This window comes from Artemia franciscana, chromosome 4, assembly GCF_032884065.1.
Source record: "Artemia franciscana chromosome 4, ASM3288406v1, whole genome shotgun sequence".
Taxonomy (NCBI): Eukaryota; Metazoa; Arthropoda; class Branchiopoda; order Anostraca; family Artemiidae; genus Artemia; species Artemia franciscana.
Genome location: NC_088866.1, coordinates 33,988,805 through 34,003,459, shown reverse-complemented (window position 1 = coordinate 34,003,459; position 14,655 = coordinate 33,988,805). Strand labels below are relative to the sequence as shown.

Here is a 14,655-nt window from a genome sequence, read left to right as displayed (position 1 = left end):
GCAGGCAGGCACCAGTTTCAAATTGAAGATGGACTAAAATCCATAAGTGTTAAATATATGCGACAGTTACCCTGCCCCACAGCCAATATATCTTCTTTGAGTGATAAATAGAAAAATTTAGAGAAGCAAAAAAGCGGCATTTTCCCACGGGTCCGAAAGTGCTGCCATCTATTGTTTCTAGCCATTTCTGTTCGTGATTTCAGCTGAGTTTATCATTCGGTTTTTCGCACTTGGGATTGCGGTAGAGAAATGGTATCAGATGTGCCTCTTAAACTTTAAAAGTTCTCTCATTGCTAAAGAAATTAGAGTTTATCCTTTGCTCCTTTCTAAGTGATGACGTTAGAAAGTTGGCCTACGGCAAAAAAGTCAACTTTTGAACTAAGACAGATAGATTTTTTTTTTTTGACGGCAGTCGATAGCTTTTGATGAGCTGATCAAAGTATATGTCATCCATTTTTTTGTACAAAAATTCCTTCATGAGATATACCAGTTTGAAAGTTTAAAGGGGTTGACAACTTCAGTAGTAAGGTACACACTGAAACCAAAAATAGGCCGATACCAATTGTGAGACATATAGGGGAGTTGTAAGCAACAGTCGGCTGTTAGCTCATAATCATCGTCGGCAATGAGGGGTTCGCAACTCTTACTAGTTGGTGTACCTATTTTTTGTTTCCGTTGTATTTGATGGTAAGACCAATTTGGTTCCAGTGGTAAGACATGTAGGGGACTTGTAAGTAATAATCGGCTGTAAGGCTACAATCATCTTTAGCAATGAGGAGTTTGCAACTTTTGCGAGTTGGTGTACCTAGTATGTATTTTAGCATCCTTACAGATTAACAACTTCAGCGTTTAGTCGCAGCGAGGAAACAAAACCAAAGTGTTGCTCTCGCAACACTTTACTCGGCGAAGCCGAGCAAAGGTTGCCGCAACACCTCACGTTGCCCATGCAACGTAGATCTAATTATAAATTGTTTTCTTGTGGGGTTTTTACCAGGAGATGAGTAAAAAAACGAAAAGTATTGCATGTGTTAAATTAGAACCATGGGGATAGAATCAGAATTAGGAGTAGTAAAATAGGACATAACTTGATGTTAGATGAAAACGACATATCGACTTTTCCGTTAAGCTTAAATTTGTCAACTGTCCTGGCATCAAAAAGGTATAATTGGGGGTTAAAGTAAAACAAAACCGTATCTTTCAAATATCGTATAAATAGTAATAACCTCTTAAGAGAAACCTAACGCTCAAAAACCTATCTACCACCATATCCCAATATGTTTGGAGTCTTTTTCAATTTCATCGGTGGGTTATGTGTGTTTAAAAGTTGGCATTAGCAGTTATGCATTTTTTTTTTTGTAACAGGAGAGTCAATGAAGGGAGGGAGAAGTTACCCTAATTTTCAGAAACAATTATTTTTTTAGAAAATCCTTAACCCCCTCCTTAATTTTCATGAATTGGAACCACTTGCCAAACAAAGAAAAAGGACTGTGAGTGAAAAATCTGCATAAATAGGGTAAAAACAAAAGGCACCAAGCAGCTTAAAATGATATAGCTTTTCTTTGAAGATTTACCTCTTGGGAATCAAGACTGTTCATGTTTGAATTTTTAAGAACAAAAAGCGTACACCTGGATATTTTGAACAAGGATAATCTGAGCTATGAATAGGAGTTTGTATCTGAATAGTCCGTGTACTTATACGCAAGTGCCATGAGTTTCTTCTGTGTGTCAATTGAGTAATATAATCTTTTATCTGTGGAATGTATGTTTTCCCCTGTATTTGTGTTTTAAGTTTCTTTTTTTATACGGCCTTCGGGGCTTGAAAATACATATAAAACAACACAGTTCTAATTTTGATTTGTCTTTAAAAAAGAAAAAATACTATGATAAAGGTTCCTCATTTATTTTGAATTGTTTTTGCAATTAAGTTGAAATTCAGAAACAAATCAGTGTTTGTTTTTTTTTGGTCTTGAAAGTATCGTTCTTACAATCGGTTTTCGATAAAAAGTTACACTAGTGTTGAATTCGCCTTTTCCTGTAATAACTGTTTATCCTTAGTTCACTTGTTGAAAATTTATTCTGAACATGTCTTCATTTTAAAAAGAGAGTTCAAATTATTTCCTTTGATTTTCATATATATTTTAGGGCCTGGATCAGGAGGAAAAAAGATTTTTCAAACTTGCCATTCCGATTATACGCGAAAAGGTTTGTGATTTTTGCTTCTTTCTTTTTTTAGTGTCCTCGTCATTTGTTAATTTCTATTGAAATTTCCTGAAGTGCTAACGACATCGAAAAAAAATCTGTTTTAATTGGTTAAGTGTATATTTAATTGATCAACCATATATTTATTCTTAGACTTAGGTCCTCATTTATTGGCGCGTAGGGCAGCAACAGGTGAACTCCGCGTCCGATGATATTAGCTAAAGACCACAGTTCTTTGAAGGATGAAGGAAGACCTTTTGTCTCAGCTTCTAAGGAACGGCTAATTATGGTCCATTGTCTACCGCTCTTCCACGCCTCGGAGGGTTCCAGCAGTACACTTCATATAGAACCCTTGCCTGTCTCATTCGAGTCATATTACCTCAGTGCCGCCATCTTCTTCATCTGACTTTATTGGTTATTTGTGGCTGCTTAGTGAGAGACGTAATCTGGGTATTAGGTCTTCAGTTGGTGAAGCTAATTGTAAGCATTCTTTGCAGGCAATTATTCTGAAATTGAAGCAACTTTTTGTCTACAGCTGTAGACAGACTCCACAATTTGCATCCATATGCCAATATGGATATTAGTTTGCTATTGAACAGGCACAGTTCAGCTTCAGATAGTGTTTGCTACGTCTCTAATATGTATCTCAATAGATTAAGATACACACATAATGCGTTTCTTAATCCATACGTATCTCAAAGTATTCAGAAAAAAAATGAGGAATTCAGTTTTTAATAAAAAAAAAAGAGGCTTATATGCATTAGTACAGTTTTTAGTAATAGCAGGCACCAATTTAAGAAAATAAAGAAACTTGGGAGGAGGGGGGTATCAACAAATAAAAAGCTAAAAGCTTTTGGTACCAAACAGTTTAAGGGGCTGTTACCTTCTTTTGAAAGTGCAGTTGCCTTGGGGAATCAACGGATTGTTGATGTTTCAAGTTTTATAGACGAAAAGTATTGTCAAATTCAATTTAATCAGTGTTGCTTGTTTGTTTTCACGGTTCAACGTCGCAAAATTGACAAAAAGTGGTATTCCCTGAAAAATTCATAGTTTTGAAACTACCAAGGGGAAATATTAAAAATCGTGGTTTTTCCGTGGGTCAGTGAATGTTTATTATGTCCTTGATACTGTTTGGAATCCAGCCAAAAATTAAATATCCATTATATATCTATAAAGAAATTTTTTTAACAGAACATGTTTAGCAGAGCATAAGGAAGAGGTTTAGCATTAGTTTAAATGCATCAAATTACAGATGGAGAAAATAAGGTTTCTTCTTTGATTGAAAACAGAGGGGTGTAAAATGTCAGCCATCAGGGTTTCTTTTTTCATCGGGTGACGAATAAATTGCCAAAACAAATATTGACGTTTTGGTAAACCTTACTAAGTGAAAATTAAATATAAAAAACCAAGGTTCTTTTCAACTGAAAGAAGCAACATTAAAACTGAAAAAGAACAGCAAATATTCCGTATACGAGTGAGGTTGCCCCTTCCTTAATACCTTGCTCCACGCGCTAAAGCAAAATTTAACCATATTGATGTGATTTCAGTTACTGAAGTCTTGGCATAAAATCCAGATCTTGAAAACGAGTTATATACAAATATTTTGTTTTGTACTTATTACAACATTGAAAATAAACATAAAAAATTCAGTAGTATTAAATTTTGAAATGAAGAGCTTTCAGCAATTAATATCATTATGTATGGAATATTTATTTTAATTTTATTACTTCTTTCCAATGCTGTTCAAGACAAATATAGATTCACTGCAAACAAGAGTTTGGATACTGACCCCTTCCCTAGCTGTAAAAGTCTTAAGTCTACTACGTCATTGCTGCTCCACTGAAATTGAATTATCTTAAGAATACTTTATTTTCCAGTTATTGCAGAATTAAAAATAAAATTAAAATTACAGTGAAATAAAATCTTGAACTGATGATCTTTCAACAGTTAATAGCATTATATATCAAGCGTTCAGTTTGATTTTATTTGTACTTCCCAAGACTGTTCAAAACACATGTAGTTTTCAGTAAAGCGCCAATAATGGAGTAGGTTTTAGACTTTTACAGTGAGTGAAGGAGGCAAAACCCAAACTCTTTTCTGTAAAGAATTTTGTTGGTTTCAAGCTTGATTTACATATTCAGTTTAAGTTTCACTCGTTTTAAGATTTATTTACTCATTAATATTAGTACCTATTGTATGTTTGTTTGCTATGATTGTTTATTTAATTTGTGTTCGTTTTGGGTTTCATTTATACTTCATATTTTTGTTCGTTTAAGCTTGACTTGCATATTCAACTTTAGCTTTACCCGTTTTAAGATTTACTCATTCATTTATATTAGTACCTGTTGTATGCTTTTTTGCTCTGTTTTTTTTTTTTTTTTTTTTTTTTTTTCATTTTGGGTTTCATTTATTCTTTAATAGTAATCTCTGGTATTTTTGATTTTGAGCTATTGTAGATTTTGATTTCTTCATATCTTAAGCTTAATACTGCCTTTACTTTTTTTAGAAAACTTCTGTTTTGGAAAGTTTTTTTTTTATTTCACCTGAAAAGGGCACTAAAACCTTTGATTTTCCATCAAATCAGCCCTCCCCTGGTCTTCTAGGTTCAAAGATCTTCTAGCTTCCATACAAATACCCCTGGAATAAACAAAAAACACGCATTCCTGACTATTTTATGGCAAAAAATTCAAAATTACACATTTTTGTATATAGGAGCTTGAAACCTCTATAGTAGGGTTCTCTGGTATGCTAAATCGGAGGTTGTATTTTTTATTAAGACTGCTTGAAGTTTCGGAGTTGTTTCCCCCGTTTTTCAAAAAATTAGGCATATTTTCTCACGCTCGTCATTTTTAAAAGGTAATATTAAGCTTAAGGAACTTTATATATTTTAAATCAGCATATAAATTCGTTTCTTTTAATGTTACTGAGCCTCGTTGCTCTTTACTTACAGTTCGTTCTACCACGAACTGTTTCACAACCATTAGATTTGGCTCAAATATTTGTTTAAATAGATACAGCCAAACCGTCCATTGCGATCTACTGTTAGGTCGAAGGGAACTTTTTGGTCGCTCTCAATTAGTTTTCAGAAACAGCGCAAGGAGTGACTATTCTGATTTGAGCTGCTCATCTCAAACCTATTACTTACGTTAAAAAAAAAACAGAACTAGTGACCCGTGTATTTGCCATTCAGTATTGCCTGTTTAGTCAGGAGTGAGGTTATTTTATTTATACCCCAACCCGCATTGCTGCTACTGACCTCTCTTTAATTTTAAAGGAAATTATAAATAAACTTGAAACTTATTGTTCTGGTATTAAAAGATTTTCGAATTTTAACCCATATTGGAGCGTTAATAATTCACTGTAGGTGATAGATTCTTTAACAATGGTTTCAGCTAAAAGAATTGAGTGTTTCGATTTTGCGACAATGTATACTAATTTATCACTTAATGTAGTGTTAGATAATTTAAAAACTGTTATCAAGAAATCTTTCCTCTTATCTAGTAAAAGGTTCTTAAAAATAGACACTTATAATAAAAAAGCTATATGGACAAACTGCTTTAAGACTACAGTTAATTCGAAATGTTACAACTTGGATGTGATCTTTGAGTTATTAGAATTTGTTTTATATAATACTTATATAAGATTTGGTGGTGATCTGTACAAGCAAATCGTGGGAATTCCCATGGGGGGGGGGGAATGCCAGCCCATTTATAGCTGACTTGTTTTTAAGTCAACTAGAATATAAATATATGATGGATAAGAATAATCCAAATGATTTAAAACATGTTTTGTCAAATAATAAAAGATATTTAGATGATATTTTGGTCTTAAATTGTAAGGATTTCATTGATATTTCTAAGAATATATATCCATCAGAGCTTACTCTTGAACCTAGTCATGGCGCAGGTCATGAAGATCGTTTCTTAGATTTAAATATTAATATTTCTGATAATAATAAATTAAGTTTTAAAATGTATAATAAAACGGATGATTTTGATTTTGAAGTGATTAGTTTCCCATTCTTTGAAAGTAATATACACTCAAATATCACATATTCGGCGTTCTTCTCACAGTTACTTCGTTATGCAAGGATCTGTAGCAATTATATTGATTTTAAAAATAAATGTAAAATCTTAAGCCAAAAATTGATATTAAGAGGTTTTTCTGCAAATAAATTAACTTGGCAATTTAAAAAAATTAGTTTTCATTGTAATGAACTTTTAAATAAATACCAAAAGAATTATCTGGAAATACTTAAGGAAATTTTCGGCTAATTTCGGAGGTTCGCGAAAAGATGATGCAGCGCCATTTATTTTGAATTGTATTTCTAATAGAGCGGAATTTTTTAAAAATAGCCTCATGGTAAAGATGAATTCTATAATTGTTTAGTTCATTCAGGTTTTTTGCAATGTTTTAATATTTGTGATTTGGTAAAATTTATCACATTTAGTTTACCTACTGTTGCTAGAAAGAGGAATATATTAACAGGATAAGTTTGTTTTGGTGTTACTTGGTTGTTCTACATTTGCTGTTTTTTTTTTTTTTTTTTTTTTTTTTTTTTTTTTTTTTTTTTTTTTTTTTTTTTTTTTTTTCATAGACATGTATTTTGGGGGTGATACCTGACACGGGGATGCCATGGATATTCTGTGGTAGGCACAACACTTGACTGGGTAGAGAATTTAAAGTGCCGAAACCCTATAGGCAAGTTTATTCTCCTGATGAGCCCTTGTGTTGGGTTGTTGCCTCTGAATTATTTGTCTTTAGTGTTTTTATTGTTTGGTAAATGACGACTTATACTTATTGACGACATGACTGCCTGTCCATGGATTATTCTTTATGGTTGATTGTGTATGGCTATGCTGTTTGACCTATGTGGTTGTATGGATGAGTAGGGTTAAGGCCTTGTTCAAGTGCTGGTCTATATTAGCCACTAATTTAGGAAAACAGTTTTCCCTTTCTCCTTCTATCTCCTTTCTTTTTTTTTCTTCTTTTTTTTCTTTTTTTTGTGTTTGTGTTTGTGCTGTTACATTGATGATTTCTCTTTTCATTATATTTGTTTTCTCCATACTGCAAAAAAATACCCTTTGTGTGTCTTTATTAACCCTTGCGCACCGTGGGATTACGATTGGTATTATAATGGGATTACGATTTGCAGCAAAGTCAAATTCGATTGGCAGGGCTTCCTATACTTTAATTTCGGTTTTTATAGACACAGTAAGTACTATATAAAGTAGATATATATAAAACTGGAGGTAAACATTAAATGATAGTTTGATCCATTCAATTCACCATTTTTTTCGATTTTTGCTTGGATAATCGATTTTGTGTTCTGCCGATAGTGCCCTGTCAAAAAGCTGATCTGGAACAAGAATTTGTGTATAGGCTATACATTGCACCTCAGTTCTAAACGGATTTTTAATACACAATTAGTTAGTATTTATGGAATAGCCTTACTAGTTAGTCCTGTTCTAACGGAATAAGAGAGAATGCTCTTTCGAAATGATAGGTATAGTATTATCTTTTTTTAGATAAATATGATTTCGAGTGAACATAGCGTTGAAGGCCAGAGCGAAGATGAAGATTGATGTGATCAATTTTTACCAATTGAAACAGACGGTACAAATTCAGTTTCGTCTTTGTATGTTTGGAAGTTTTAAGTCCAATATTTTAGGTTTATATTCAGATTGATAAGATGTATTTCATACTTCCCACTGTTTCTAAGTAAATCTTTACTTAAATTGGTTCAATTACTGTGTATAATTGTCTTTTATAGTGATACCAGGCACGTATGATTTTCATGGGGTCCAACATTAAAAAGCATATTTAATTTTATAATTTGAATATGAAATTCTCAGGAATGCGGAGGGAGGGTGTGTGAGACCCTTCCTATGTGCACATCCCTGGGGGATACTGGCTTCAATCTGGTTGGACTACCTAATCCCAGTAGAGATATTGGGAAACCCTTCTTAAGTCACATTTGCAACGCTTGCAGAGATTCTTTATATGTTTCTTAAACTTAGAAGCCCATATTTGCCAATTATTTCGAAACCTAATGAATGTTTTGGTCCTTGTAGGCCTGGGCTTTGCTCATCAAAGTGCCTAAAATCTAGTCTTAAAGAAATTATTTTAAAATCCTGCTTTGTTTTCTACTCTCATCATAGACCACTCAATAATGCCGCCTAAGTAAAGAGTGATGTAGGCAAAATGTATTATTTTCTTTAGACCAGGGCACTACGCATTGAAGGAGATGTCGTAGAAACTTTGAAAAAGGCTCATTTGATTAGAAATTGAAAGGGCTTTTGCCCTTTTTAATAGTCAAAAGTAATTGGTGGGCAACTAACACCCCTTCCACGCCCACCATTTCCCCAAACACATCCAATTAAAATTTTGGGATAGCCACTTTTTTAACGTAGTTGAAAGCTCCGGAAATTATGTCTTTGAGGATGACACCTCCCCCTCAGCTATCAGGGCAAGAGTTGTAAGTTATGCCCTGGGTCATATAAGGTTTGTGTAGAAAGGGTGATTGTATAAACTTCGGAAGGGGCTCATATGATTGCTAATCAAGAGTTTTAGTGTGCTTTTTGAGATTCAAATTCATGGGAGTGTGGATACCCCCCCCATGGACCTTGTATTTTCCCAAAATACATCTGATAGAAATTTTGAGATTTCTATTTGTTCTCACAGAAACTTCGGAAAAGGCTCGTTCGATTGGAAATTGAAAGGGCTTTTGCCCTTTTTAATAGTCAAAAGTAATTGGTGGGCAACTACTACCCCTTCCATGCCCACCATTTTCCCAGACACAGCCAATCAAAATTTTGAGATAGCCATTTTTTTAACGTAGTTGAAAGCTCCGGAAATTATGTCTGAGGATGACACCCCCCTTTCCCGAGCTATCGGGGCAAGAGTTGTAAGTTATGCCCTGGGTCATATAAGGTTTATGTAGAAAGGGTGATCGTTTAAACTTCGGAAGGGACTCATAGGACTGCTAATGAGAAGTTTTAATGTGCTTTTTGAGACTCAGACTGATGGGAGTGTGGATACCCCCCCCCCCCCCGTGCACCTTGCATTTTCCCAAAAAACATCTGATATAAATTTTGAGATGTCTATTTGTTCTCGCATAAACTTTGAAAAAGGCTCGTTCGATTGGAAACTGAAAGGGCTAGTGCCCTTTTTAGTTGTTGAAAGTGATTGGAGGACGACTAACCCCCCTCCTACGCCCACCATTTCCCCAAACACATCCAATCAAAATTTTGAGGTAGCCATTTTGCTCAACGTAGTCGAAAGGTTCAGAAATTATGTCTCTGAGGATGAGCCCCCCCCCCCACTCTGAGCCCTTAGGGTAAGGGTTTTAAGTTATGCCCTCGGGGCATATAAGGTATACATAGAAAGGGTGAATTGAAAGAGCCAGTGCCCTTTTTTAACAGTAAAAAGTGATTTGAAGGCAACTAATCCCTCTCCCATGCCCACCATTTCCCCAAACACATCCAATCAAAATTTTGAGATAGTCATTTTGTTCAAAATAATTGAAAGCTCCGGTAATTATGTTTTTGAGGATGACAGCCCCCCCCCCAGACCTTTCAGGGCAAGGGTTGCAAGTTCTGCCCTGGGGACATATAAGGTATTTAGAAAGTGTGATCTTATTAACTTCGGAGGAGGCTCAATGGATTGGTGATCAGAAGTTCTAGTGCCCTTTTTAAGATTGAGTGTGATTGGAGGTTAGATACCCCCCACACACACACACACCTCGTACTTTCCTGAAATGTATCAGATAGAAATTCTGAGATGATCGTTTGTTGTCATAAAAACTTCAAAAAAAGCTCATTCGATTTGAAATTTGAAAGGGCTAGTGCCCTTTTTAATAGTCGAGAGTGTTTTTAGGGCAACTAACCCCCCCCCCCCCCTACGCCCATCATTTTAAAAAAATCCAATTGAAATTTTAGATATTCATTTTTTTTCAACGTAAATGAAGGTCCTAAAATTGTGTTTTTGAGGATGTCAACCCGCCCGCACAGCCCTCGGGGCAAGGTTTGTAATTTTTGCCCTGGGGTCATGTAAGGTTTATATAGAAAGGGTTATCGTATAAACTTTGGAGGGGGGCTCATTGGATTGGTAATCAGAAGTTTGTTCTAGAACCCTCATTAAGATTCAGAGGAATCGGAGGGTGGATACCCCCTCCCCACACCTCTTATTTTCCCGAAATGCATCTGATAGAAATTTTGAGATGGCCATTTGTTGTCGTAGAAACTTCGAAAAGAGTTCATTCGATTGGAAATCAAAAGGGCGACTGGCCTTTTTAATAGTCGAAAGTAACTGGAGGGCAACTAACACCCCTCCAACGCCCACCATTTTCCCAAACACATCTAATCAAAATTTTTAGATAGCCATTTTTTTTTCAATGTAATTGAAGGTCCAGAAATTTATCTTTGAGGATGACAACCCCCCCCCCCAGAGCCCTGAGGGCAAGGGTTGTAAGTTATGCCCTCGAGGCATATAAGGTTTATATAGAAAGGGTGGTCGTATAAACTTCGGAGGGGGCTCATTAGATCGGTGATCAGAAGTTCAAGTGTTCTTTTTAAGATTGAAAGTGATCAAAGGGTGGATACCCCTCCCCAAACCTCGTATTTTCCTGAAATGCATTTGATACAAATTTTAAGATGACCATTTGTTGCCGTAAAAACTTAGAAAAAGGTTCATTCGATAGGAAATTGAAAGGGCTAGTGCCCTTTCAATTTATGTGAATTGTCAGTTTAGTGTACATATACTGATATTTATTCCTTAAAGTTTAAATAATTTTTTTATTTATTAAAGTTTAAAAAGCTAAAACATTTTAAACGTAATTAGGAGTCAACTTTTAAGAGTTAAAATTGAATCGAAGGACGTCAGCCCCCCCCCCCCCCAAGCCGATAATTCCTGAAAAGATAAGCGATAGAAATTTTAAGAAAGCTGTTTCGTTCTCCATTTTTAAAAGGTCCAGTATTTGGGATGTCAACCTCCCCACTGTCCTCAGGACAAAGGCTGCAAGTTAGGCAATTTATACATTGTTTACCCATAGTCTATGTTATTGAGAAAGGTATATATGTTTGAACTTAACTTTCCAAGAAGACGAATGGTATTCAGGTGAGCCTTTCAGAGAATGTTGAGGTAGTCTTGAACTTAATCTAAACACGATAGGAGTAACTGAGTATATTAATTTGGAAAATTCAGGAAATGGTAAGGGAGGTGATCAAAACGGCAAAATTTGTATGCTATCCATGCTACTACAACTGCCACCATTACTACTTCCACACTACTCCATTTACAGTATTAAGGGGAAATTTGGACTAATCAAAAGACGCTATGTGCATGCACATTGTCAAAATAGCGCATCTTAAGATTTGATGTTGGTATTAAGTTGAAACTTTCAGATAATACTTAAATGGGAAGATCATGTCACCAAAAGGCAATATATGCACACTACTGCAGAATTCTACTGTTACTGCTACATTTATTACCACTACTACTACCTCTATTGAAACTACTTGTAGGGCTAAGAGCAGTGGGGGAAAATTCCATGAAGTATATAAACATACAGGTTATCAAAAGGACTTATCAGCAATGTCATAGTAATGGCTAATTGTATGAAGTTGAAACTTTCAGGACTTGATGAGAGGGTCTTTCCTCTGACCAAAAGGCAAAAGGTTATGACTACTAGTGCTAGTAGTACTACCGCTATTCAATGCTATTACTAGTAATATTAATACTACTATTACAATTATGTCTAGGGGCATGAAGGAGAAATTTTCAGGGGGGAACATGAACTGAATCAGAACAGACCCTCTGTATGCAGGTTGTCAAAAGGGTGTAACAGCTATATCTTACGAACAGTTAGAAATTAACCGGGCTTGGTGTGAGCGATGTTGAACTAACTGAAAGAAAATATTTGAATCCTAATGTTTCTACTTCTACTAATGGGATCCAGTGAAACCGAGAATAGCGAGACTTAAAGGAAGATTATACAACATTTCTATCATTGCTGTCTATGCACCAACGAGAGTGGCAACAGATGCTGATAAGGATTCATTCTACACTGATCTGGAGATTACAATGCAGAAATGCCCTAAACGAGACTTCCCTAATTTTAGCGGGTCATTGGAACTTCCGTGTTGGCCCAACAGACCCCAATATTCGCAATATTGCTGGTCCATTTGCATGCGGCTAGCGGTGCTCCAATGGTGATAGACTGTTGCAGTTTGCAAGATCTCATAATCTTTCCATCACCAACACCATGTTTCAACACAAACCCTCTCAAAGGATAACTTGACGCTCAAACGATGGCTCCACGACTGCCCAAATTGACCATATATTGATCCGTCAGCTTCGACGCTCCTCAGTCATCGATTCTCGAGCTTGCAGAGGGGCGTGCACGGGATCAAAATCTGGAAGGAACCATAAGCTTTTAGGTGCGAAAACACTCCTGAAGTTGAGTGCGAGGAAGAGACAACCCAATAAAAGGAAGTTGATCGTGGAGAAACTGAAAATCCAAACAGTAAAAAGGGACTTTTGCCTGAAGTTACAGAACCAGTTCGCAAGCCTGACAGACTGCGATGAAGACCCTACCATCCGATGGAAATAATTCCGGAACACCACTGAAAAGGTTGCCCCTGAAGTTATCGGCTATGCTCGTGCAAAGAGGAGGAAAAATTATGTCTCAGAGAAAACTGTAAAGCTAATCGAGGCTAGGAGACAGGCATCAAACGCATCAATCGCAGTAAAAAAAAAGTCGCTACGCAAACAGGTTAAAACCAGCTTGCATCAAGGCCGCTAACAATTTTGGGATGAGGTTGCTTCAGAGATGGGAAAAGCAGCCAGAAATAATGACACGAGAAGGCTGTATAGAACCCTCAAAGGGGTAACTGGAAAAACGTCACCTATCGCTGGTCCCTTAAAAGACACTCAAGGAAGCGTGAGCCCTGACGTACAAGGTAAACTTTGTCATTGGAAGAATAACTTTAAATACCTGCTTAATGCAAATACAGATGGGCAAGATGCATCACTATTGCTGCCACCAACAGCTGAAAGACCACCATATGAAATTGACATGACACCACTTTCAGCTTCAAAGATACTAAACGCGATCAAACGTCTAAAAAACAATAAGTCGCCTGGAGGAGATGGTTTCCCTACTGAGGTTTACAAGGCCTCGCCACGCGTTCTAGCGGCTACCAAAGTATTCGCGATGATTATGCTTAACAAGTTCGAGGAAGCAAGGAAGGAGCGGGCACGTGAAAATCAGTGCAGATTTCGAAGAGAGAGGGTGCGCTGACCAGATCTTCACTCTTCGCAATATTCTCCAACAGTTCGAACGCTACAACCTTCCCATAATTAACATGTTCGTTGACTTTTTGGCTGCTTTCAACTCAGTAACCCGCGAAAACCTTTGGCGAATCATGGTGGAAGACGGTATGCCGGTTGAGTTCGTGGAGCTGTTGAAAGCCTTCCTGTCCATTTGGACCATCTGTTTTCTCATGAATAAAAAATAGAATCGTGTTCTACTGGAATGTTATTTGCAGTATTTCCTTTGATCAGAATATTTCCCAAAAATGAAGCAAAGCAAGTGTTAAAAATAAGATTTAATAGGTAGATGAAAGAGAATATCAGCTATCGAATGACGGCAAAATTGTCATCTCACGTTGAAATATCAAACAGTTCATGGTAACGAACTGTAGTAAGGAGCGACCCGGCTCAATAGTAAACGAAACTCTAAAAAACGGAATTTCGATGCTAAAAGATATATCAAAAGAATCGAACTTATATGCTGATTTTAAATATATAAGTTTCATCAAATTTAGTCTTTGTGATCAAAAGTTACGATCCTGAGAAAATTTGCCTTATTTTGGTAAACAGGGGGAAAACACCCCCTAAAAGTCATAGGGTCTTAATGAAAATCACACCATCGCATTCAGCGTATCAGAGAACCCTTATAGAAAAAATTTCAAGGTCCAATCTACAAAAATGTGGGATTTCGTATTTTTTGCCAGAAGACAAATCATGGGTCCGTGTTTATGTGTTTGTTTGTTGTTTTTTTTTTTTTTTTTTTCCAGGGGTCATCGTATCGGCCAAGTGGTCCTAGAGTGTTGCAAGTGGGCTCATTCTAACAGAAATGAAAAGTTTTAGTGCCCTTTTTAAGTGACCAAAAAAATTGGAGGGCACCTAGGCCCCCTCCCACGCTCATTTTTTCCCAAAGTCAACGGATCAAAATTTTGAGATAGCCATTTTGTTCCGCATAGTCGAAAACCATAATAGCTAACTATGTCCTTGGGGATGACTTACCCCCCCCCACAGTACCTGGGGGGGGGGCTGCAAGTTACAAACTTTGACCAATGTTTACATAAAGTAATGGTTATTGGGAAGTGTACCGACGTTTTCAGGGGAATTTTTTGGGTTTGGGTGTGGGGTTCAGGGGAGGGGGCTATATGG

The 14,655-nt window shown here is 36.4% G+C and overlaps 1 protein-coding gene across 2 annotated transcripts in view; it reads left to right on the top strand.

Annotated features, from left to right (window-relative positions):
• Positions 1-7,946, top strand: part of LOC136026336 (SWI/SNF-related matrix-associated actin-dependent regulator of chromatin subfamily E member 1-like) — a 71,274-nt gene extending 63,328 nt beyond the window's left edge. For both annotated transcript variants that reach the window (XM_065702770.1, XM_065702769.1), the window contains 2 exons: positions 2,143-2,202; positions 7,728-7,946. In XM_065702770.1, coding sequence (XP_065558842.1) covers positions 2,143-2,202; positions 7,728-7,784 — 117 coding nt within the window. In that variant the 3' untranslated portion in view covers positions 7,785-7,946. The remainder of the gene's footprint in view (positions 1-2,142; positions 2,203-7,727) is intronic.
• Positions 7,947-14,655: the final 6,709 nt, after the last annotated feature.